This window comes from Gopherus flavomarginatus, chromosome 10 (assembly GCF_025201925.1).
Source record: "Gopherus flavomarginatus isolate rGopFla2 chromosome 10, rGopFla2.mat.asm, whole genome shotgun sequence".
Lineage (NCBI taxonomy): Eukaryota > Metazoa > Chordata > Testudines > Testudinidae > Gopherus > Gopherus flavomarginatus.
Genome location: NC_066626.1, coordinates 4,573,025 through 4,598,579, shown reverse-complemented (window position 1 = coordinate 4,598,579; position 25,555 = coordinate 4,573,025). Strand labels below are relative to the sequence as shown.

The 25,555-nt window shown below is 50.7% G+C and overlaps 1 protein-coding gene and 1 long non-coding RNA gene across 4 annotated transcripts in view; one reads left to right on the top strand and one right to left on the bottom strand.

Annotated features, from left to right (window-relative positions):
* LOC127030332 (uncharacterized) overlaps positions 1-8,981 on the top strand; it is a 136,221-nt gene extending 127,240 nt beyond the window's left edge. For 2 of the 3 annotated variants that reach the window (XR_007768361.1, XR_007768366.1), the window contains exons 2-3: positions 4,385-4,561; positions 8,259-8,981. This is a non-coding gene — a long non-coding RNA (uncharacterized LOC127030332). The remainder of the gene's footprint in view (positions 1-4,384; positions 4,562-8,258) is intronic. The other variant, XR_007768363.1, reaches the window with a different exon arrangement.
* Positions 1-25,555, bottom strand: part of LOC127030279 (tubulin polyglutamylase TTLL13-like) — a 195,500-nt gene that overhangs the window by 131,877 nt on the left and 38,068 nt on the right. Inside the window, 1 exon segment of the mRNA XM_050916484.1 lies at positions 6,828-7,145. Coding sequence (XP_050772441.1) covers positions 6,828-7,145 — 318 coding nt within the window.

Here is a 25,555-nt window from a genome sequence, read left to right as displayed (position 1 = left end):
CCTGGGCATAGCCAGGGACAGGGATGGACGAGAGAGGAGGCCGGAGGCCCAGTCCAGGGTGCTTTGACCTGGGGCATAGCCAGGACAGGGATGGACATGAGAGGAGGCCGGAGGCCCAGGCCAGGGTGCTCTGACCTGGGGCATAGCCAGGACAGGGATGGACGAGAGAGGAGGCCGGAGGCCCAGGCCAGGGTGCTTTGACCTGGGGCATAGCCAGGACAGGGATGGACATGAGAGGAGGCCGGAGGCCCAGGCCAGGGTGCTCTGACCTGGGGCATAGCCAGGACAGGGATGGACATGAGAGGAGGCCAGAGATGGCCTAATCTCCAACAGTGCTGCACACTGATTGGTTCCAATGCCAGCTGCTGGGCACTTCAATTTTGAAAGTCAGGCCACTTATTTAGATGCCTAAATATGAAGCTAGGAGTGTGCTTCAGGCCCCAGTTTGAACGCCCTGTCCACAGGTTATTGATCCCTCTGCCTGTGAACTGATGCTCACCACATACTGCTGTGATCCCTTCTAGCCCTCTTCTGGATTGTGTGCTGAAAGCCTCCCGCCCCTGCAAAGGACAAAGCCAAGGGTGCTTGTGTGCTGGGAGGCAGCCAGCTGAGACCATGGCACCACGGCAGACACATGGCTTAGCAATGAGCCTTGCGCTCCACCCAGGAGCGGCCAGGTCCTGCACACCACCCTGAAGGATCCCTCCAGCTGACCAAGGAGGGGTGCTCATGGACTGTCAGGGGAAATCCCACAGAATCACAGAAGTCAGAAACAAAAACGACCTTTTAGGATCATCCCTCTGCACACTGAGGGCCAGGGCAGGATTCCTTTGCAGTCTATTTCCTGAGGCTTAGTCCAATTCAGATTTAAATCCCTCTAGGGATGGGGCTCCTACCCCTTCCGTGAGGAGAACGATTCCACAACCTAATACAGTGTGATTACAATCCGAGATCTGGGACTCTTTAAATATAGAGCCCCATCGTCTTACATTCCAAGGAAGGCTACTGAGGCCCAGAGTCAGCAGCGGATCCTCCAGAAAGCACCTTCCCCACGGAAGCTAAGTCCAGTGGTTCCCACTACTCTGACCTCCCTTCCCTGCAGACAGCATCCATCTGTCCTGCTGCTGCTGGCTGCAGTGCTGGTCACTTCACTCAGCAGGCAGGCACCAGGTGCGGGGGAAGATGCTGTACTCTTTTGGGGAAGAGTTGAGCATGCGGTTGAGGTTGCGGGCCAGCAGGTCCTTCCGGCAGATCTCTGTCATCCCCGGGAAATGGTTGATTTTCTGAAACAATGTGTAGCAGAAAGGAGAAGTCGGCAAAAGGAGCAGAAGTGATAACCCTCCAGAGCCAATGTGAGTCAGTTCAGGGAAGAACAGGACAGGAAGACAGCTGCTCTGCTAGGTGTGCTTGCTCTGAGCCCCATCAGTGGGAGGTGAGTTCACTCTTCTCTCAAACCTGTGGCTTCCCCTCTCCAAGAACAGCATGATTCACGGAGAGGAGCAGCTGATGAACAAGAACCATGTGCTGAACAAGGACTCAGCAACAGAGAGGATGGCAGCTCTCCAGCTGTCCTTCAACCTGTGGCTGATGGCTCCACCTCAGGGGTACTAATGGGGTAAAGGCTCAGAGTGCTGCAGGGATCCTGCTCTCCCTGGTACAGACATTGACAGGCTGTGGGGATTGTCCCATAGGTAACAGAAGAGTAGCACCGATGCTGACCTTGGATACTCTACTTCACGGCACCGCATGACATCCAACCAACTCCTCCCTTCCTCGTCCTTGCCTGAGCAACTCCCACTCGCGGCCTGTCCATGGAGGGGTCTTTACCTGAAACCTCTTCATTTCCATGACGCGCTCCAGAGAGACCGAGCAGTCAGTCCAGTACACCGTCCACTCCTCATCCTCCCCCACTTCTTTTAGACCACAGTGTCGGGCAGCACGCCTCACTGTAGCAAAGCAAGCACATGGCAAGAGGCATCTCCAAGTGGGATCGGGAGATGGGCCCCAAGCGTTCACACATCTCTCAGCTGAAGTAGATGGGAAGAGACAGGCAAAGGAAAGAACACCCCAGGACTTCCACCTACACCTCCAAAGGGGAGAAAGACCCGGTGGGATCCTGGGGAAAGCAGCAGGAACATACACCTCCCTTAGCTGAACTGTCCACTGGATCTCACTCCTGGACTAATGAAATACGTCAACCCTGGAAGCGCATTTGTCTGGCGGTCCCAGGAAAGGGGCAGGGGCCTGACCCCAGCTCTTTGGAGATACCCAGTTCACCTCAGCTTCTTAGAAGGTGCCCATCATCATAGTATCTGGCAGCTCCCGGGGGGAGGTATCCAGTGTCCATCATTCCATCTAGAAACTCTGTGGTCTCTCCACAGCAGATGAGACTGTAACTTTCAGTATAGCAATTGTGCTCCATAATATGGAACTTGTGTATAATTGGCATTAACCAATACCTGCCAATAGCCACCTGGACAGAGATGCTGTCATATGTATTCTAATATCGCTCCCTCCCACAGAGAGGAGTAAGGTGAGAATCCTAAACCACCTGCCCAAAGTTCATTCCTGGAGGCATTGGCAGGAGGGGAGGGGTCTCCTGCACAGATCCAGCCCAGGCAAGTAATATATGCAAATCACTGCCATCCCAGGCTGCTCAGTGTCCTACTGTAAGTGAAAGGAGTGCATAGTTTTCAGTGCACGAGTGTCAACACTGCAAACACCTGCCTCACAACTGGCAGTACCTGAGCCCCTGTTGCCAATCTTGATAGAGAATGTGCTATGGAGACTAAACTCCCTTCTCATCCCTAGAGGGGTGAGGCTCTCCAGACCAGGGGTGAGTGAGACGCACTGGCAGGGGCAGTGTGGGTGGGAAGCTCCCAGTGCTGTGACCAGAGCTGCACCCACTAAGTGCAGAGAGAGCTTCAGCCCAAAGTCTGGGCAAGCTGGCCCAGGGCAAAAGTCACCTCCAAAACAGCAATCAATCCATTAAAGCCATTGCACAGCCCAAACCCAGTGCTAACAGCCTTCTCCAGCCAGGTGTGGGGGCTCCACAGCACTTGCCACAGTGAGATATGGTCTGAACAGGAGTCCTGGCTTGCCTTCAACTCACCGCTCTCATACTTGCAGTTGGTCAGGTTGATAGACAGCAGCCTGGAATGGAGAGAGAGGAGAAAGCAGTGGCTCAGCGCAGACATGCCCTGGTTACCAGAGTGGGCAGGCTGCAGGGAGCTATTCCTAGCCAGCTTTACTGAAGGGCCCTGTCATAAACAGATAAGAAAAGTTAATAGAACAGAAGTGCTTCATATCTCTTTGCCTGGAAAGGGTTAACAAGAACAGTGAGCCTGGCTGTCACCTGACCGGAGGGCCAATCAGAGGACAGGATACTTTCAAATCTTGAGGGAGGGAAGTTTTTGCGTGTGCTGTTAGTGTTTGGTTGTTGTTCACTCTGGGGGCTCAGAGGGACCAGACATGCAACCAGGTTTCTCTTCAATCTCTCCAATACAGGCTCTTATAAGGTCAGACTAGTGAGTACTAGGTAGATAAGGCGAGTTAGGCTTATGGTTGTTTTCTTTATTTGCAAATGTGTATTTGGCTGGAAGAAGTTCAAATTTGTATTTTGCTGAAAGGATTTTAATTTGTACTTGTATACTTAGGCTGGGAGGGTGTTCCCAGCGTCTATAGCTGAAAGACCCAGTACATATTCCATCTTCAATTTACAAGATCATTTTTACTGTTTTTCTTTCTTTAATTAAAGCTTTTCTTGTTTAAGAACCTAATTGTTTTTTTTAATTCTGGTGAGATCCCAGGGGACTGGGTCTGGATTCACCAGGGAATTGGTGGGGAGAAAGGAGGGAAGAGGGAGAGAGAGGCTGATTTCTCTCTGTGCCAGGATTACTTTCTCTCAGGAAGAATCTGGGAGGGGAAGAGAGAAGGAGGGGGGAAGGCGCATTTTCCTCTCTGTTTCAGGATTCAAGGGGTTTGAATCACAGTGATCTTCCAGGGTAACCCAGGGAGGGGAAGCCTGGGAGGGGCAACAGTGAGGGAAAGGGTTTACTTTCCTTGTGTTGAGATCCAGAGGATCTGGGTCTTGGAGGTCCCCAGGCAAGGTTTTTTGGGGGACCAGAGTGTACCGGGCACTGGATTTCCTGGTTGGTGGCAACGCTACAGGTTCTAAGCTGGTAACTGAGCTTAGAGGAATTCATGCTGGTACTCCATCTTTTGGACGCTAAGGTTCAGAGTGGGGAATTGTACCATGACAGGCCCCATCCCTTGTCCTCCTAGGCTGGGCAGCCCCTGTGCTGCCATTAGATGGCAGCTCCCAGGCCAGCTAGGATGATAGAACTAAAGAAACATTTTGCAGATTTTGTTTTGTGAATTCTAGATCCCAGAGACATGATGTCATCACAGCCCAAACTTCCCTACTATGTGCATTTGGTTTCCCATACACAGCGACTTGTGCAACCATGGTGACTGAACAATGTCTATCTGCACAGGAGCACTCAACAAACCTGCTCTGGTCCCAGCACAGGGCGGACAGGCCTGGAGCAAGGAATGGAAGGTGGATTCCCATTTGGAATTTCTCATTAGGGGAATCTGAGTGACTCGAGATTCCTTCTCTGATTTTGAACATCCTCCAAATACCCTAATAAGTTCCAGGCCCCAAAATTCAGAGCTGCCCATTATTCATTCTACTTTTGTCTGACCTTTTTTGAAGGGTGTTTGATGGTAAGTGGCTGAGACCTGGCACACATGTTCTCCCTGGCCACTACTCACCAAATGCTTGTTTTTCATATGAATAAACAAGCTAACTGAACATTTCTGACAAGGGATAATATCTGTTTCTCCCTTTGCATTTGAGGACAGAAGTTCTAGAATAAATTAGGTAAAAATTGTTCCCTGATGCCCCAGTGGTAATGCCCCAAACTTTGCCCACTTCAGACTCAGATTTCAGAACTGCTTGTGCAAAACACATCGGCATAATTCATGCGTACCAATTGTCAGTCAAGCAGGTAACTGGTTAGTTGTTCATACACTTCTGTGTGCACCATTTTTGCAATCTGGCCTTTTGATGTGCATAAATAGAGCAGATTGCAACTGCCCTCATCTTCAGCATAGAGGTGGCAGCCAGAGCCTTGACAGGTCACAACATGCATGCAATGGTCCATCCAGAGCTGACTGGATGCAGATCCATCACACAGGCTTCCCAAAGAAGGAAACAACAATTCCCATCAACCCCCTCCCACTGCACTTCCCTTTCCCCTAGGCAGGTCCTGAACCAGGATGTTGCCAGGTTCTGTTTTGGAATGGGAGCTGCACAGCAGCAGGAGAGAAGCCCCAGACTCTGTGGACAGAGACGTGTGTGGAACAGTCAGACTGCCAGATGATACACCTGTGTGCAGGTCTGTATGGTACTCATGGAGGAACAGCAGCTGGGCAGGAACCCAGGGCACTGGAGCCCCAGTAAGAGCCACTAACTGAGCTTGACTTGGAACCCTGCAAACACCTATTTGACTGAACAGAGACTGGACTCTAGGGGGCACCCCACAGGCATTAAGTTGGAGTCATGAATCAGCATTCATGATGCACTCCCCGTCAGTACCCAGCCCAAGCCAGGGAAGCTAATGATCCAATCAGTGGCCCAAACTGATGATGAGTGCTGGTCATGGGCCACCTGAGACATGTTGTGCATATGCTAAGAAGAAGATAGAAATGTGGGGTTGGAGCCAACCTCAAACAGTCATCTAGTCCAACCCCTTGTGCTGAGGCAGGACCAAGTAAACTTAGACCAGCCCTGACAGGTGTTTGTCCAACCTGCTCTTCAAAGCCTCCAGTGATGGAGATTCTACAACCTCCCTTGGAAGCCTGATCTGGAGCTTAACTACCCTTATAGTTAGAAAGTTTTTCCTAATATCTACCATAAATCTCCCTGGCTGCAGATTAAGCCCATTATTTCTTGTCCTATCTCCAGTGAACATGGAGAACAATTGATCATCATCCTCTTTATAACAGCTCTTAACATAATTGAAGCCTGTGATCAGATCCCCCCCCCCCACACACACACACACTCTCTCTCTCTCCTTTTCTCAGGACTAAACATACATTGTTTAACCTTTCCCCATAGGTCAGTTTTTCTAAACCTTTTATCACTTTTGTTGCTCTCCTGTGGAGTCATTCCAACTTGTCCACTTCTTTCTTAATGTTTGGGGCCCAGAACTGGACACAGTGCTCCAGCTGAGGCCTCAACAGTGCTGAGCAGAGAAAGTGAACTAACATAAACTAACTGCTGCACACAATTACCTCGTGTGTCTTACTGTCATACTGATGAGTCTTGACGCCTGACTGGACAGCCCCAGGGCCCAAACAAGACCCGCTACCAGACACTTTGCATTCTAATGGCCCAAGTCTCTATAGATAGCGTATCTGCAAACTTTCCTGCCAGCCCTAGAAACATACCCTTTCACATTAGCCATGTCGGACCACCAGGGCTAGTGCCTACAAGGCCCAGATGCTGAAGTATCTACAGTGTTTGCCTCTGAGCTGTGGTACATCTGGCACCCGACTGGAAGCCTAGGGGTGTGGGGCACTGGGCAGCCACAGTAATGACACCTGAAAAGGTAACATTCTCAGCATGTCACATTCCAGCCTGAGATAAGGGGCCTTTGAGTGCCCCTGAAACAGTCAATCAAAACGCAATGGGCAGCTGGCCACACAGCCTCTGATGGCTCCTCTTTGGGTTCAGTGGACAGTGAGGTCTGGTAGGCCTAGACGACAGCCTGAGGAACACAAGAAAGTAGAAGGCAGAGGAGGTCGATCAGGAAACTCACCTGTGTTTTCTCTTTTTCTTTCTTGGAGTGGTCTCTGCTTCATAGTCTTCTGCCATTTGTTCTTCCAGATCGATCAGTGAGACCGTCGCCAGATCACTTTTCCCACCTGAACTGTGTTTACTCTTGTGCCCTAGGCATGTGTCCTCTGTCTCAAAAGCTCCCTCCTGAAGTGTGCCATCCTGCCGCATATCTTTACTTCCTCCACCCAGTCTCTTAATGTGTTCATTTGCAAACTCTTCTTCCTCCTCCTCCTCTTCCTCAGTATCATTCTCTGATTCGCTGCTGTCATTGGAGTTCATCTTCATTCTGTTAGCTGCTCTTACAAGTTGCATATGAAGGAACTAGTCAGTATGTCATGTGCAAGACAACCTGAACTACAGCTTGTACCAGCGCCAGCTAACATCAGAGTGTCCCAACCCCAGCCAAGGCCCAGGCATAGGCAAGTCCTTTCTCTTTACCTGTCTGCCCTTTTCTCCTGGCCTACCCTGGCAATGACCCAGGGAGTCAGCCTTGTCTCTCTCTGCCCTGGTTCCCCAGCAAGCCTTCCACCCACAGCAGCTGTTCTTTTTCCCTTTCCTTTTGCTCTATGCCAGGTAACAGAGGTCACACTGAAGATCAGATTAGACTCTTTCAGGAGCTCTACCTGGGGCTATTTCTAGGGAAGACTCACCTGTGTGATTAATCTAACAAGCAGCCCCAGGAGACCTTTCTAGCTCCACAACAGAGCTCCTGTACCTCCAAAATACCTAAGAGGCTTGACGCTTGACTGTGTTGTCCCTCTCTTTAGAAACTACTGCATGTAGGCAGCGTATAGGGCAAAGGGTGACCCTTTATACCAGGGTTTCTCAAACAGGGGTCGCCACTTCTGTAGGGAAAGCCCCTGGTGGGCCAGGCCAGTGAGTTTACCTGCCCCATCTGCAGGTCCGGCCGATCACGGCTCCCACTGGCCATGGATCACTGCTCCAGGCCAATGGGAGCTGCAGGAAGCAGCATGGGCTGAGGGATGTACAGGCTGCTGCTTCCAGCAGCTCCCATTGGCCCGGAGTAGCGAACTGCGGCCAGTGGGAGCTGCAATTGGCCGGAGCCACGGACGGGGCAGGTAAACATGCCGGCCGGGCCCACCAGGGGCTTTCTCTACACAAGCGGTGACCCATTTGAGAAACCCTGCTTAATACCGTGTCACTAATTATTTTTATACACCGTTAAATTGCCACACACAAACTGACAGGCTTAGAGTCATGTCGTCTAACGTTTGGCCCCCATTGCCCTCCCAGTTAACAGTTTTTGGCACAATAGCTTTCCAGTGCAAACATCTGCGCCAGTCACCGTCCATTCTTCTACAGCTTCCATGGCTCCACACTCGCACTCACTCCCTTGGATGAGGGATGTGTCTACCCACAGCCACCTGATCTTTACTTTCCCCTTTTTCAGGAAGTTTCCTAAGATCCCAAGAATACCGCTGAATGCTTAGCCAGATGCACTGTCGGATGGGAATGTGTTATGGTCAGTGAGCTGCTGCTTGGACAAGCCACACATGCAAGTCCCAGCCCCACCCTCCATTCAAGTCCAAGGTAATTGGAATGATTTATGTGGAAATAAACGACCTTTATAATGACCAGCAATGCCTATGAGGCCAGTCTGGCATGGTGTGATATGGGGCTCTGAGTTCAGGTTATGCTTACACATAAGCATCTTTAACATATCTGGGAGTGTAGTGGTGCACACAAGCCAGCTTACTGCACTGTTCACTGGCAGAAGGTCAGTGGGGATTTAGGACAAGGCTGACTGCTTGCAGCTCCTTATACTTAGAATGCCACCATGTGCTGGCTGACAGGCAGCAATGTCAGTCACGGGCAAGGAAAATCTGCCATTACATTAGCCTGGGCATGCACAAAGGAAACAGTGTAACAGAGGGTTATGAGGCCTATGCTGTCACTTGAACACGGTTCGTAGGTACGACAGCAATGGGCACCCTGGAAATATAACAGAAAGACAGACTGGCTTCCCTCTGCAGCACCCTGGGACTATGCAGGTACTTTCTCTGTGATGGGCCAGCAGCCAGTCCTAATGCACCCCAGGCCTCGCTTGTCATACGGAAGGTAACTGCACAGCCCAGTGTGCTTCCTAGAACTATATGACGGAGCCACTGGAGGGCGCCCCAGCCTCCCAGGTGAGGCAGAAGGGTGTGCCAGGTGTATGGGTAAGGCCTAACATCAGTGACCAGCAGCACCACAGGAGACTGACTGCTAGGACAGCCCAGGAGTGTGGCTCCAGCTGGGCAGTGGGCCACGGAAGCAGGGCCAGGTCCCCTCATCAAGGCCCATCACCACTCCTACTCCTCCCTGAGATGATCCACCGCACCCAGAAGGGAGATCTAACTCCTGCAATGCCCTGCCCCCCATCCCCTGCTCCCCCAGGATGGGCTCCTCCCCCCAGGGGGCCCTGCCCCTTCCCCTGCTCCCCCAAGGATAGAGTCATCCCACCCCAGGGAGGGGCCCTGCCCCACCCCCTGCTCCACCAGGATGGGATCCTGCCCCCCCCCCGGGCAGCCCTGCCCCACCCTCTGCTCCCCCAGGATGCGATCCTGCCCCCCCAGGGGGCCCTGCCCCACCCTCTGCTCTCCGAGGATGCGATCCTGCCCCCCCAGGGGGGCCCTGCCCCACCCTCTGCTCCCCCAGGATGGGACCCTGCCCCCCAGGGGGGCCCTGCCCCACCCTCTGCTCCCCCAGGATGGGATCCTGCCCCCCCAGGGGGCCCTGCCCCACTCTCTGCTCCCCCAGGATGGGATCCTGCCCCCCCAGGGGGCCCTGCCCAAGGGGAGCTGCTCCGCCCCTGCTCTCTCCTCCCTCCGTCCCCCAAGGGTGGGACCTGCCCAAGGCGTCGTCCCTGTTCGGCCCCGCCCGGTTTCCAGGCCGCATCCGGGCGGGGCGAGGGCCCCCTGGGGCAACCGCGCCTCCTCCGGCTCCCACAGGCCCTGACGCTGTCTCCATGGCGACGAAAGACCCCGCCCCTATTGGGTAACCAGCACTGGGGGCGGGGTCAGAACACAGCCCGCCACCCCACGCTACAGAGAGGGAGCCGCCGGTCACGTGATCGATTGGCTGGCCTGGCTCCGATAGGCTCCAGGGGAAGGTGAACTGGCCTTTGATTGGCTGAGGTAAGGGGGCAACGCTTAAGGGCGGAAATAACAGCTCCCAGCATGCCTTGCAGCAAGGAATGGTCTGTTTTCAGAAGGGAGACTGGTGACTAGTGAGGCCCCCCAAGGATCTGTCCTGGGACCAGCGCTGTGCAGCACACCCAGCAATAACCTGGGCAAGGGGGTAAACAGTGAGGTGGCAACCTTTGCAGGCGACACAAAATCACTCAGGCTAGTTAAGCCCAATGCCGATTATCGCACAAAACTGGGTGAGGAGCAAGAAAACGGCAGATGAAATGCAATGGTGATAAATGCAAAGTAATGCACATTAGAAAATACAATCCCAACTATACAGATAAAATGATGGAGTCTCAATTAGCTGTTACTGCTCTGCAAGGAGAGGCCTGGACTTGACATAATTTATAGCCGCCTTGTGTATGGACTTAGCATAATAACGAGAGAGAGCGAGAGCGAGCTTGGAGTCATTGTGGATAGTTTCCTGACGACATCCACTCAATGTGAAGCAGCCGTCAAAAAAGCAAACAGAATATTGGGAATCATTAGGAGAGGAATATCTCTAGCTAAATCCATGGTATGCCCACATTTCAAACAGGGTGTACAGTTCTGGTCGCCCCATCTCAAAAAAAGATACCTTAGAATTGGAAAAGGTTCAGAGAAGGGCAACAAAAATGATTAGGGGGATGGAACAGCTTCTGTATGAGGAGAGATTGAAAAGACTGCGACTATTTGCCTTCTAAAAGAGACGGATAATGGGGGATATGATAGACTTCCACCACCCCCTGCAACACGCCTGCAATCTCTTGGAACCTCGACCCCTGTCAACACCTCCAGCATGCCCCCAGCCACTGGCAGCCCCAACCCCCACAGTGCCCCCCCCAACATGTCCCCCTCCTGCACCGCCCCATAAAATGTGGTGGTGTCCCTAGATCTGCAGCTTTTTCAGTAAAAATCTTCAGCTGAAATTTCACCTAGTTTTAGTGTGAGTGGGTTTCTATTGAAACACCAGGAAAATGTCAAAGGCAGGTTTGCTGATCACATTGGGGAGGCTAGATGAGGTGCTGTGATTAGACTGAGTGGAGCGATATAATGGGCAGAGCTGCTGGGAGTCTGGGAAGATAGCCTTTTAAATGTCATCTGTTGGAGGCTCCATTGTCATACGTCCTCTGTCCTCCGTCCCAAACAGGGCAGAACAGAGTGTTACGTCTGTTTTTCTGACACCCAGACGTGCTTCTTAGGTTGGTGCCTAAAGACCCAGCTCTGAAGAGCAGCATCAGACAAGGCCCAGCTTTTAAAATGGGCACATCAGCCTGCACAGCTTGCGCTACCTTAACCAGACTTTTTCGTATCTCAGTTGTCAATCCTGTGCCTGAGCTGAGAAACCAAACTAACCCCGTGCTCACGGGCTGTAAAGTTGGGGTCTGTTGGGTCATATTCCATTAGCCGCCAGAGCTGCCAGCTGGAGCCCCTAACCCTGCCTCCTGAGTGACGTCCTGCTGCTTCTCTGCTTGGCCTGAGCGCTTAAGCAAAACCAAACTTCACACTAGCGTAGCTCCGCTGACTTCAGCAGAGACACTCCTGCTACAAAGGAGACGCAGATCAGGCCCTTTGCGTTACACCAAAGGATTTGGTCATTGCTGCCACTCACTCACATCCCACAGTGGTCATGGATTCCCTGATGTCATTTTCACATAGCGGAAGGCTGTGCTTGATTTTCCCATGGCCGTGCTCCCCAGCAGAACCACCTTGGAGATGTAGGCTTGCTCCGTGGACGGCCTCCCTGCCCCCACCTGCTGCGTTCTCCTCGGGGCCATATTCTGCAACGAAGAGAGAACCCTGTTCAAAAGGCATTGATAGTGCGCTCCAGGGACCTCGGATGATTAGCTGCGTGCACTCTAAAGAGTTAGGCCCCAGGCCTCGATTTCCCACTCAGCACAGCTGGAGACGTGGCTCCAGTTTAATCCTTCCTGCACCCCTGTTCCAATCAATCAAGCTCAACATGCTTAAAAGAATCATAATGGGTATCTAACCCTATGGGTACATGTACAGTAAAGGGGGGCTGTAACGGCATAGCTCTGTCGGTGTATAGGCCAGTATAACGCAGTGGTATAGACACAGCCAACACCAACAGAAATGGGGTTTTCATTAGTGTAGGACACCACTTCCCCATCAGACAGGCGCTTCAGCGACGGAAGCATTCTTCTGTTAACACAGCTGCATCCACCGTGTTGGTTAGGTTGCCATGGCGATGTCACGCAGGAGTGTGGCCTACCACAGGGCAACGTGCTGACCTAACTTAGGTGTGAACCAAGTCTAATCCATAGACTCATCAACAGCCTGAGCTGCTGTGACCACAGTCACAATGTCAGGTGGCCTCACGTAGCAGCACTGTGAACTCCATAGTCCCTATCCTAAATACTGGTCATAGCGCTCCAACATGTTTTTCCCCTCCCACCAAATACCTGACCTCCTGAGAGAGCTCTTCTGTCAATACGCTAGCTTGGGCTCTTGGAGCAAACTTGATACAGGTGGTCCCAAAGCTTCCAGTGCTAGGCTCACAAGGGGCAGTCCGGATGCACAGCCATGAATCAGTCGGACATTTTCCTTGCCAAGAAACCTCACTGGCCCTATACCTGTGGTTCTCAGGAGTCTCAAAGGCCAGGTGAGGTTGGCTATGGTGGGAGGCTAGGGGGAAAAACCCATCAGTGGCTGAATTTTTAACCCTAGCAAATAGCTTCTCCTGAAGTCAATTTCTCGTGCTTGGTGTTATGAAGATGGGCCACATTTTCAAGGCTATATTCAGTCTCTGGTCTGGCTCAGCTCAGTGCAGCAACTGAGTGTGTGGGGGAGAGGTGTGCAAAGAGGTCGTTTCTGCAGCTGGGGGTCCTGTTCTGCACTTTAGGAGGTACTGGGGTTGGATGGAGGCAGCTGTGAAGGAGCAGGACAGTATCTCTGGAGAGCTGCAATGCCCATGGTATCTCAGGAGAAAAGTAGCCTTTAAATGGACTCCCTGAAGCCAGGGAAGCTACACTAAATTCTCATAGAGACTGATCCTAAGAAGAAAGTTCTGAAAGTGAGCAGCGAAGTGGCAGTGATACTAAGAGGGTAATAGGGGTCTCCCTGAATCCACATGGCCTTAGAGCACAGAGAACAGCACTGCTGCGTCCAGAGAGGTGGCTCAGAAGTAGCCCAGGTTAAGTGCCAGCCATGTGACAGCCTCAGCTTCCATCATCTGGTGAAATGAGTCATCCTGCACCTAGGAAACCCGAGTCTGTAACAAATCTGTGGCTAAGCAGGACTTCACAGTTGTCATTTTGCTGCTCACCATGAACAATCAGAACTTTGCAGTGACAGAGCTAAGATCTTCCAGGTTCAGAAGCCCAGCCCCTCACCACTCAGGCTACAGGAGAATCCCCATCAGCTGTCAGCAGTACTGGGGTCATGACACATGACTGAACAGTTCTAATGCCATCCAGAAGAAGGCAGCAGTGCCCCCCACATACACATGCCTGCCCACTGCAATGCTAAACTTCTGTTCCCAAATCCAGCTGCAATGGAGCCATTATAGCTTTGAGAGAAATCAGCCCAAGCGTTTATAAACCCTATAGCCTGAAGCCATTGATAGTAGGGAGCTCGCTACTGACCCTATTGATGAACAGGGAGAAGAGCAACCTAGAGCGGGTTTGGAATGCAGGATGGATGGATGGAGGTATCATAGGGAAGGGAGCTCTCTGCTGGCATCTGTCCAAGGGGCCAGGACTCATTTCCATTTCTGGTATGTGATTGTTCCAGTCATTCTGGGCAAAAGTTCGGTACAGTTTTAACTTTGGGGCTGATGAAGCTTTATTAGCCCCGTGGGGAAAATAAAGGATCAGAGAACTGAATCCAGTGTATGTGGGATGGCAGCCTGGCATGCTAGGGTGCAAGAGCCCGGTAACAACTCCCGCAGGAAAGGATCTGCTTGGTAGTGAGGGTTGTTTTAGGTTCCTATAGGCCAATGATTTCTTTGTGAAGATTTAGTACAGGGCTGGGGGATCTTTCAAGATGGTAGATAGCCTGGAGGCAGGAGGCCATGCAGAGGCAGATTGGGCTGAAGCTGCAGACAGCAGAGGGATTCCAGTGAGGGTGTCTCTACCCGGTACGTCAGCTCTTACGGGCTACATCACTGGATATTCTTAAGAGCAGGTTAGACAAACACCTATCAGGGATGGTCTAGATCAGAGGTGGCCAATCTGTGCTCCAGAGCCACATGCGTCTCTTCAGAAGTTAATATGCGGTTCCTTGTATAGACACTGACTCCAGCCTGGAGCTACAGGCACCAACTTTCCAACGTGCCAGGAGGTGCTCACTGCTCAACCGCTGGCTCTGCCACACAGGGCTGGCTCCAGCATTTTTTGCCACCCCATGTGGCAAAGAAACACACACCAACACCCGATTGAACTGCCGCTGAATTCAAGGAGAGGGAGTGAAAGGCCCCTGCTGAACTGCCGAAGTCCCCGGACATGCTGCCCCTTTCTATTGGCCACGGCAGGTACCTGTACTTGCTCAGCCTGTAGTTGAACAGCTCCTGACCACTGTCCAGGCTGCCTGTGTATGGCTTCTTGAGCCATGGCATTAAGGGGTAGGCTGGGTCCCCCAGGATAAGGACAGGCATTTCAACATCCCCAACTGTTATTTTCTGGTCCGGGAAGTAAGTCCCTTGCTGCAGCTGTTTAAACAGAACAGTGCTTCTGAAGACGCGAGCGTCATGAACCCTTCCTGGCAATCCCACGTGGATGTTGGTGAAACGTCCCTTGTGATCCACCAGTGCTTGCAGCACCATTGAAAAGTACCCCTTGCGGTTTATGTACTGGGTGCCCTGGTGCTCTGGTGCCAAGATAGGGATATCCCATTGTAGCAAAGCCATCCACTATGACCTGCACGTTTCCCAGAGTCACAAACTTTCGTAGCAGCAGCTTAATGATTGCTTTGGCTACTTGCAACACAGCAGCCCCCACAGTAGATTTTCCCACTCCAAATTGATTCCCGACTGACCGGTGGCTGTCTGGCGTTGCAAGCTTCCAGACGGCTATTGCCACTCGCTTCTCCACTGTGAGGGCTGCTCTCATCTTGGTATTATGGCGTTTCAGGGCAGGGGAAAGCAAGTCACAAAGTTCAAAGAAAGTGCTCTTACGCATGCGAAAGTTTTGCAGCCACTGCGAATCGTCCCACACCTGCAAAACTATGTGGTCCCACCAGTCTGTGCTTGCTTCCCGGGCCCAAAATCGGCGTTCAATGGGTAGAACCTCCCCCATTACCAGCAGGAGCTCCAAAGCGCTGGGGCCCGCGGTTAGGGAGAAATCAGTGTCCATGTCCTCATCACTCTCGTCGCCGCGCTGCCGTAGCTGCCTCTTCTCCTGCGTTTGCAGTTCATGGTTCACCACAGACAGCACGAGAATGCATGAGGCGTTTACAACATCCACGATTGTGCTATTGAGCTGAGCAGGGTCCATGCTTGCTGTGCTATGGCGTTTGCTCAGTTCACCCAGTAAAAAAGGCGCGAAATGGCTGTCTGCTGCCCTCAGGAAGGGAGGGGTGAGGCTGTACCCAGAACCACCCGGGACAATGATTTTTGCCCCATCAGGCGCTGGGGTATTAACCCAGAATTCCAAGGGTCAGGGAAGACTGCGGGAACTATGGGATAGGTACCCACAGTGCAACGCTCTGGAAATCGATGGTAGCCTAGGAACATGGACGCACACCACCGAATTAATGTGCCTAGTGTGGACACATAAAATCGACTTTATAATATCAGTTTTATAAAACCGGTTTAAGTTAATTCGAAATTATGCTGTAGTGTAGACGTACCCTTAGAGAGACTGCTCTGCTGCCTCTGGCTTCTCTGCCTTCTTATTAGGACCAGTTGCTCAGTTTGGAGCATGGCCCCAGCTGCAGCCACTTCCCCCAATCAGCCCTGCCCTTCAACCTGCAAGCCCACAGGTGCAGCCAGTTTCAGAGGCCGGGCACTAGACTTCTCCCCAGCCCCAATCTATTTCCCCTGATTGGGGCTGGCTGAGCAGGGACTAGTTAGGTATCCTGGCAACAGCACCCTGCTACATGCTGGCACGCTGCTATTTCAATAATGTGATGTATGAGCTGCAGTGTCATGTGAAACCATGGAAGCTGCCTGAAGAGTTTATTTTAGTTACACTGGGCAACCTGTCATCAGCCTGGGGCAGACTACTGTGTTTCAGCCAATCATCACAGGCAACAAGGGGTTTGGACTGGCTGCCTTTACCCACCCTCCGGCTGCCCCTCTGCAAGTCCAATACCTAGGAGCCCTAGAACTAGGCCTTGTAGACTGGGGAGTTCCTGGCCTAGAGCTTCCCAGCTCCTAAGGCCTTTCAACAGCTCTTACTCCCTCTAGGTTCCCTGGGTGAGTTCCCCCGCAGCAAGGCCTGTCTCCTTCTCAAGTCAGAGAGAGACTACTCTGCTGCCTCTGGCTTCTCTGCCTTCTTATTAGGACCCGTTGCTCAGTTTGGGGCATGGCCCCAGCTGCAGCCACTTCCCCCAATCAGCCCAGCCCTTCAACCTGCAAGCCCACAGGTGCAGCCAGTTTCAGAGGCCGGGCACTAGACTTCTCCCCAGCCCCAATCTATTTCCCCTGATTGGGGCTGGCTGAGCAGGGGCTAGTTAGGTATCCTGGCAGCAGCACCCTTCTACATGCTGGCACGTGGCTATTTCAATAATGTGATGTATGAGCTGCCTGAGTTCCCCCCTTGACTCTGTATTGTAGCTCAGCCCCGAACCCGCGGCTGGAACTTTGGACCTTTGTGTTTTGTTGCCCCAGGACCTGCCTGGCCCGAGCACGTGTAGCGAGCCGGCGTGGCTCCCTCCGCCCCTCAGGGAGGGTCGAGCCCCAGTCCCACAGCTTTACAAGTGGCACCTGACCAGGGACTTTGCACCCTCGCCTCTGTGAGAAGGGGCTGGAAGGAGGGCGGTGGTCCACCCCTCTCCCAGCCAGGAGTATGCATATGGAGCGCTATTCCAGCTGTTGGCGGAAAGCCAAGAGCGCCAGCAGGCAGCCCAGCAGCAGCAGCAGCATGCTGCCCAACTCCAGCAGCAGCAGCATGCTGCCCAACTCCAGCAGCAGCGACAGTGAGATGCCGCTCATCTCCAACAACAGCAGCAGCAGCAGCAGCACGCGGCTCAGCTTGAGCAACAACAGCAGCTGGTGCAGCAACTGGGAAGCCAGCTGCAGCAGCTCTTGGTCATTGTACCCCGCCCCGCCGACGGGCCAGCGCGGGAGGGTGCTGGGGGGCCATGCTCGGCCACCCCCTGCGCCTAACCAAGATGGGCCCGGACAATGACCCCAAGACGCCTTCTTGGTCACCTTTGAACACGTGGCCCTTGTCGCGGGGTGGGCCCGAGATCAATGGGCCACTCTTCTGGCACCGTATTTGACCGGGATGGGCCCGGACAGCCTACCGCAGACTGGCGGTGGAGGAGGCCAGGGACTATGACCGGGTGAAAGCCGCGGTCCTGGACACCTTGGACGTCAGCCACGAGACCTTTAGGCGGCAGTTCCAGAGCCAGGCCTACCCTGCGGGCGCCCGCCCACAGCTGGTGGCCCAGACCTTGAAGGAGGCGTGTCACCAATGGCTGCAGCTGGAGGCCAGGATGGCCGAGGAGGTAACCGAGCAGGTTGTCTTGGAGCAGTTCGTCCAGACTCTGCCTGCTCGGGGGAGGGCCTGAGTGCTCCGCCACCGGCCAGCGACGTTGGCTGCGGCCGTCTCGCTTATGGAGGACTTCCTATTTGCGGAAGCCTCAGTGGGGGCCTACCTTCTGGCCACCCACCTCCGGGTCCGAACGCCCCCACAGTGAGAGCTTGAGAACAGAATTCCCCTTCCTAAGTCACTCAGCATGGAAAATCACACAGAGCTGGTCTATTGTATAGTTCTGCTAGGTAAGAGGAAGAGACTCTGAGTTACACAGTGGTTTCCTTGTAACTTCCTTTGTAAGGTATGGTAATGTTAGGCCTGAATAAAGATATTGCAGACACAACCAGGTATGCCAACCTGACCAAAGTCAGGCTAACAGAGGTTTGTGGGTAATTCCTGAGTGGAAAACACTGAGAAGCAGCAGCATGTCTCACAAGCGCTAGGAAAAAATGAGATAAGAAAGAAGCTGCATTCCTGGCATAGTACCAGATGTGCTGTGTTAGGGTAGCTCCTTCGAAGAACTGATAAGAGCCCTAGTTTCCCAGCCTCCTTGTTTTCACTCCCTGGTTTTGTTCTTTGTTTGTTTTTAACTCCCCCACATTTCTAACTTTAGGCATGCATATATACTAAAGGTGTCTAGTTTCTAGTTGTTAGAAGAAGGGGGTGGGTTGCTCCTGTGAATAATTTATGACGCGACAGAACTGTCTATATAGGCTTATACTAAAATGTAAAGAGCAGGCTGGTTCTCTCTGGAGACGAGCTGCTCTCTATTGATGCATGCACTTGTCAATAAAGAGCTTTTGATCAGACCTTGCTGGTGTTGCCTGTCTCTCTCGCAGTCAGACAATGAACTTTGCCGTCTGGGTTAGAGTCCCTGACAGTAAGAATAAGAGTTCTGTTGTCAGTGAGGACGTGATTTCTTGCCTTGCAGCCCGTTCCTCTCTTGATGATCTGATAGCTTTTCTGCACTCCATCCACTACCCCTACATGTTTCTGCCTAGACTTCCTCTTGATTTCCAGAGTCACCTCTGCCACTGGGAAGAATTTATTGTCCCCATATTCAGTTTTGATCCTACGTATGGGAAGTATCCAGTGGGGTTTCACTAACTCCTGTCTGATTAGCAAACAGGATGAAGCTATATCAATTAGTCCCTTTGGTAGCTCCTCCGTACGCATACCAATATGGTAGCTACTTTCTTTTTTTTCCCCTGCATGAGAGTCTTGTCCCAGCCACAAAATTTTGCAAACCCACAGCCCATTTTAGGACAGTCTCTTTTTAGCTGTCCTTCACATCCATGTCGGAAGCACACTGTTGGCCAAGCTTCCACTACAGTTCCTTGAGGCTCCTCCCTCTTCTTGCTGTCCTTCCCAGCTGTAGACACTCTTGTCCTTCTCAAATCTAGTCCCTTAAACCACTGACTCACTTTGGGAATGTCTGCCTCTGCAAATTCCTCTGTAACTTTAACTGTGGGGTCCAGATTAACTGGCTAGTGCCACGTAACCCATACTCGGGTATGCTCAGGGAGACTCTGAAAAAACTTCCAGAATCATGCAGTCCATGATTTTCCCCACAGTTTGAGTATCTGGCTTTGCCAATGAGTGGCCCAATCTTTTAATTTCTGTTCAAATGCACAGAGTCCTAATCCCTCAATCCATCTCAACTCCACATTTCTGGCAGTACTTTTCTGTGGAGAGGCCTCACCTAGTCCAGCATGGCTGCCTTAATCATGTCATAATCTCTTGCCTGCTAATCACTAAGAGCCATATATGTGCTTCCCTGGTTAAATAACGTGTCAGTTGAAAGGCCCACATTGTTTTGTCCCTAAGAGATCTCACTGTTGCTTCTTTAAGAGTAACCAAAACCACACCAGGGTTGTTCGCAGGTCCCATTTTACAGAGTCTGATCTCCTGTGCCTGGTTTCCATTTCCTGTTACAGGACTCGGCAAACTTTGGGGGGAGTTGTTGCCAGACCCGGGCTTGCTCCCATATAAATTCCTGAAGGCTCTTTTGCTGTTAAACCTACCAGGCAAGCAAGGGCTGTTTTTTCTGCATGGTGTGATTGTTGGAAGGTCTGTAGGCTCTTCTACACCAAAAGTTCTCAACCGGACTGATTGCTGCAGTTCTGTGCCTCTCTTCCCCCAGGCTTTCTATTGAAGCATTAGAGTCTGTGCTTTTCAAGGGTGGGAATGAGAGACTGGTGAGAGTGCTCAGGAAGCAGAGAACATGGAATCTTCTTGAAAACCCCAGAATCACCTTGAGGGAGTGTGTCTGCTGGTGAGGTAAGAGATCTAGAAGGCATCATTTTATCCTTGGGAATCAGGAGCAAATAGAGTGGCTGAGCGGGAACCTCCAGTTTATAGCTTTGTGGGGGGTGTCCTGGGTGGAAACACACAGCTTCCACCCATAGATATCAGAGCTGTCTGCTCAGAGCAGCTGAATTTTTGAAGTGTGCAATCGACCCCATAAGCAGTTTCTTTTGCCTTCCAGAGTTCTGCTAAGATCTGGACTAATAACACCTGAGATCATCAAGAGCCTCCTCCCCTGGGTGAATTCCCCAACAGAAAACCACCGAGTCACCGGCACAGCTTTCCTTGCCCAGGGAAGACACAGGGCTCTGAAGAGCACTTTCACCATTAGACCATTGTCTGTTTGCCTTTCTTTTGGGAGTTGTACAGTTCAGTTCATAGGAGTAATTGTCATTTTAGATAGTAGACTGGGTCCTCCTTTATATGGAAACCTGACAAGGAACTTCATTCTACCTTTCGGAGTCATTCTCTCTCTGATATTTGTATTGCCTATATTAGCTACACAACCACAGGTGCTGGCTGAGAGAGATACAGACAGAGTCTAAATTCCTGGACATCTTCTGCCAAGTCCTAGTGCTGATACTAACCAACAGCTCCTGATTTTGGTTTCGCTCAGCAGATCTTCTGAATGAACCTAGTGTCCTAATAGTATAAAACAAAAACCATACAAATACATTCACATCTATCTTAGGTTCTCATTACTGTATTTACAGAGTTTAAGTACTCAGATATGTGTGTATGTACGTACGAATCTCCACAACACTCCTGGGAGGTAGAGAAGCACTATCATTCCTATTTTGTAGGCAGGGAACTGATGCACAGAAGGGCTAAGTGACTTGCCCAAGGTCACACAGGAAGTTCTAGGCTACTATGATAACTGCTGCACCATCCTCCCATTCCACAGCCTTCCTCTAACATCTGCGTCATATTTCCCACTTATACTAAGCAACTATCTTAGGGGTTCATCTGGTTTTAAGAAAAACAATCGATCTGTGCCTGTGATGGGCTGTACCTGGGCTTTGAGGCTTCTTACGAGAGGACCTGTGGTCCTATTACACCCTGCCCCAGGAAAAGAGTCACAAATCTGAGTCTGTCTAGAGAGGCCTCAGAAAAGCAGCCAGTCAGGCTCAGCTAAAAGGAGCTGCAGGGCCTTAGCAGGTAAGATCCTGCCAGGAACTGGAGGGGCAAGAAAGGATGCTGCTCTCTGGCCACAGAAATTCAGGGGATAGCCAGAGTTTGATTCTGGCAGCATTTGCTTAAGTTGGGTTTGTAGGAAGAGAGTCCCTAAGAACTTTAACCTTGAGGTGAGGGTGAAGCTAAAAGTGGCTGGTAGGAAGAAGCAATGATGAACTGAAATCAAGCAGTGTCTAGTTACTGTTTATAGGGTCCATGGTATGGAAGACAGAGTTATGGGCAAGCCCAGGTTACCCTACCATCTACAGTGGCGTAAGCCCCACGAAGGGAACAATGCTTATGGAGAAATTGAACAAAGGGCACAATTTAAAGGACCCAGAGTTGGGGCTGGAGACCCTAGTAAGGGCAAGGGGAATGTTCTTGACTATCCCAGGAGAGGTTCATTTGGCCTTTAGGTCTTAGCCACAGGCCTGAGCCACAGAAGATTCACTGAGGTTAGCTGACAGGGTGCACCAGGGGTGAGAAAAGGACTGTGGTACCAGACCCAGCCACTAAGAGGCTCTCAAGAGGTGAGTGGATCCCTATGATAGTGCCCAAAAGGAAAGCTCCATGTTTTTTAAGATATTTCTCATTTCTGTGAAATAATAAAGTCCAAGGCCAGCTCTAGGTTTTTTGCCACCCCAAGCAAAAACATTTTTGGCTGCCCCACACTCCAGTACTGGGCTCTCAGCATTATATTAGTTTATATGCTGGTACCTGGTCAAAGGGGACTTTTTTGCTTGCTTTATTATCCTCTTGTCTGTCTGTTGTGCTGCTAATATGTGTTAATTAATGACAGTTAAGGACCATCTTGTTCTATGTTTGTACAGGCCCTAGCACAATGGGATCCTGATCTGTGACTGGGACTATGAGGCAGTACTGCAATACTGATCTACAGAAATACCATTCCCACTGGTTTAAGAGATTAGTTACTGAAAATGGAAGTATGAGAACTTGACATCTGCAGTTTAACTCAATCCCCTCATCTCCTGCATTGAATGTTCTTTCTACTCAGTACATGCTGCCTGAACACACAGGAGAACCGTGATGGATGGTGACAAAAGTGTTTTTCCTTCTCTCTCTTCTCTTTACAGATCAGGCGGCAGCTAAGACCTGTAACCCATGACCATCCCTGGCTGCCACTCAGATGGACAGCCCTGAGGCTGTGTCCAGGGGAGTCTTTATAAGCTTGCCCAGGAAACCCCTTAGAAAAGGCAGGAAGCCCCTGCTAGGAAACCCCTTAGAAAAGGCAGGCCCCTTAGAAAAGGCAGGAAGCCCCTGCTAGTAAACCCCTTAGAAAAGGCAGGCCCCTTAGAAAAAGGCAGGAAGCCCCTGCTGGGAAACCCCTTAGAAAAGGCAGGAAGCCCCTGCTGGGAAACCCCTTAGAAAAGGCAGGCCCCTTAGAAAAAGGCAGGAAGCCCCTGCTGGGGAACCCCTTAGAAAAGGCAGGAAGCCCCTGCTAGGAAACCCCTAAGGAAAACTGGTTTTGCTGGCACTCGTTTAAAATTTCCAGGGTAACTGCTCAGGCTGAGTAAGGGCAGAGGGACCCAGTCTGTGCACTAATGTCTGCAGCCCTTAGTTAGGCAGAATAGAAGTCAGAAGGAATTTACCTGAATGAGGATTGAAGGGTCTGTCCCCTGGTATCCTCAAAACTTGCTCTGGCTCCAGTTGGCATTTTGTTGTGGTAGAAGCAGCCTGAGCCCAGAGAGAGCTGCACTATGTGGCTTTGTGAGGAAAAAGGAGAGTGAGTCACAGCAGTAATACATCTCTGAGGGCTGGTCTTGTGGTGAGGGTGGTGCGCACTGGACAATGTCTACTGACGTGATCATGAAATGCCATATTTCATCAGAGATGCTGTTAAATTAAATCCCAAATCTAACCTCACAGGGGCAAGATGTTGATTGATGTTACAGATAGAGATTGGCTGCTGCACATCACAGAAGGGCTAATAACTATTTTGTGGTGCCCAGATGGACTTTCTAGAGCGTCGTTTACAATGAGAGTTCTCAATCTTTTTCTTTTGAAGCCCACCAGCCCCCCAACATGCTATAAAAACTCCATGACCCAGAAGGGAGGGCCCTCCAGGATTCAGAAGTGTGTGTGTGTGTGTGGGGCTTCTGGGCTTCAGCCACGTGCAGGATTCTGCCCTATGGAGCTGGGAATGGGGGGGCTCGGGAGCTCCACGGGATGTGGGGGGCTCAAGACTTGCCCCGCAAAGCAGGGTGATTGGGGTCCAGGGGGCCATGGGCCCACAGTTGAGAACGGCTAATTTACAACACAGCTCTAGAATAATGAGAGAGAGCAATTAATCCAAAGAGAGAGACAGTTTGTTTGAATATGGGTGTAATTAGGCATACCAGATGGTCTAATTTTCCAGATGTCTCAGTGAATAATCCAGTCCCACATGCATCCTCCCCGTGGACCCAGCAGGATTCGGTATGTGGGAGCCCACACCCCCCTAACCGGTCCATATGGTTGGAAAGAGCACTGTGAATGTCTACACTTCCACCCAGAAAGTCTCCAAGTATGTTTTCATGACCACAGATCAGAGGGTACCCCTGATGTGTCTGTAAGGGCAGTGGGCCAAGTCTGGTGCTTAAGATCACTCTGAATGGCCATCAGTTGGTCATTCAGGAAATACTGAATTTCTAGATCCCACTGCAATGCCTTCCTAGCCTCAGTGATATTTAATACCATCTTTTCTTGATGTAGTACTATATTACATCTGTTATTTAAATATTCTCGATATTTTTAAAAGGCATTAACATCAATAGTCTAGGAGGGGGTGTATTACAGGGTAACAGGGGAGATGGCAGGGGCAACAAGGTACCTGTGGTACCTGTCATTTGAAATCCAATTAGGGAGAGCAATACATACTGAAGGATTTATCCAGAACACAAGGCGCAGCCTGTAGAATAAACCCCAAAATCCAATCAGTACCACATTCCCAAGCATGGGTTCCACAAATTTCTTCCTGCCAGTGTATAATTTTTTGTTTTTTCACCAGGTTCAATTCTTAATGTCCTTTCTAGTCAGGAATTCCTGGACTTTGCAATGTCAGTGGAGTGAGTGTTCCTTCTTCTTCCCCGAAACAGTCATGGTTCAGCATCCTACAGGGGAGAGGTTACCAGCACATCACCCTGTAATGGTTTTGCTTTTTCTAGAAAAATGCAAAGGCACAGTAGATCTGTCAGTGGACAAGGGAGAGGTTACTAGCACTTCACCTTGTACTTTTCCCCTGCTGTCCAGAAGCCACAGTGGAGCTAGAAGGAGAAATAGGCTAATCATCAGTAGGAGAATCCTTCCGAGCTGGAGGGATCTTTTGGCAGTGAGAATCATGGGTACAGGCAGTCAGTCTTGGGCACCTCACAGTGGTGTTGGTAGTCAGCAGGACTTAATAAGGGCCTTTCTAGCGTGGGCCTTTACATAGATCCAGTCTCCTGGTTCCAAGGAGTGGCAGGGCTGCTAGGGTCTTTGGGTAGCCCTTCTTTACCTGTGAGAAAAGAAACCTAACACATTTCATTAATGGCTGGCAGTGTTTTGCAGATCTCACAGCTGTTTGGGCACATTCATGCCCCCCCCTTTCTTGGTTGTCAGCCAAGTCTTAGCCATGAGCAGTGTCCTTGAATGGAGTCAGTGTCTTATCTTTAGCCTGAGCTTGCTAGCTATATTTTTTTCTTTCCAGTTAACTTATTTTATTCTTTTTTCTTTTTCCCTCCTTGGCTTCTTTTAACCTATAAAGGAAACTTTCACTCTTCACTCATACACCTTTTCCCAACAATGAACACAAAAACATTGCCATTATACAGTATATTAGTCTTATTAGTCAATGTATGCCACATATACCCTTTTACTAAAATAACTTTATTACAGAGCTTTGGAGCAACAAGCTAGAACAAGCACACCCACTTTGAGGAGTTCATTCAATTCAACCTCTGGCTAGAAATCTGAGGTAGCCAGAAAGATCCCATGTACAATATAGGGAGTAGGTTAACTTTTCATGTCTTTGCTTCCAAAGACTGTTGGTATGCAAATTTTAATAACAATCTTTTTCAATTAAGAGATTTGGCCAATGATGTTTTTTTTCTTACTAAAAGAGATGTATTAGACTTTAGTATATCACATTCTCCTGATTTATCCAAACACCTTGTATTCCAAGTTGAACAAAACAAGTATCTGCATTCCAATCCAACCTCTGCCTGATTCCAAACCAGACCATCCCATGAAAACACTAAACACAACAATTCCAGCCACAAGACAATCACCACAAGACAGAACATAGAACACAAAACAAAATTCCTTTTGTGCCAGTAAATGCATGGTACGTTGAATGCTGTTCAGCTGGCATCAGTTTTCTCTCATTATCTGAAAGACAAAAAAACAGAGATCTACTC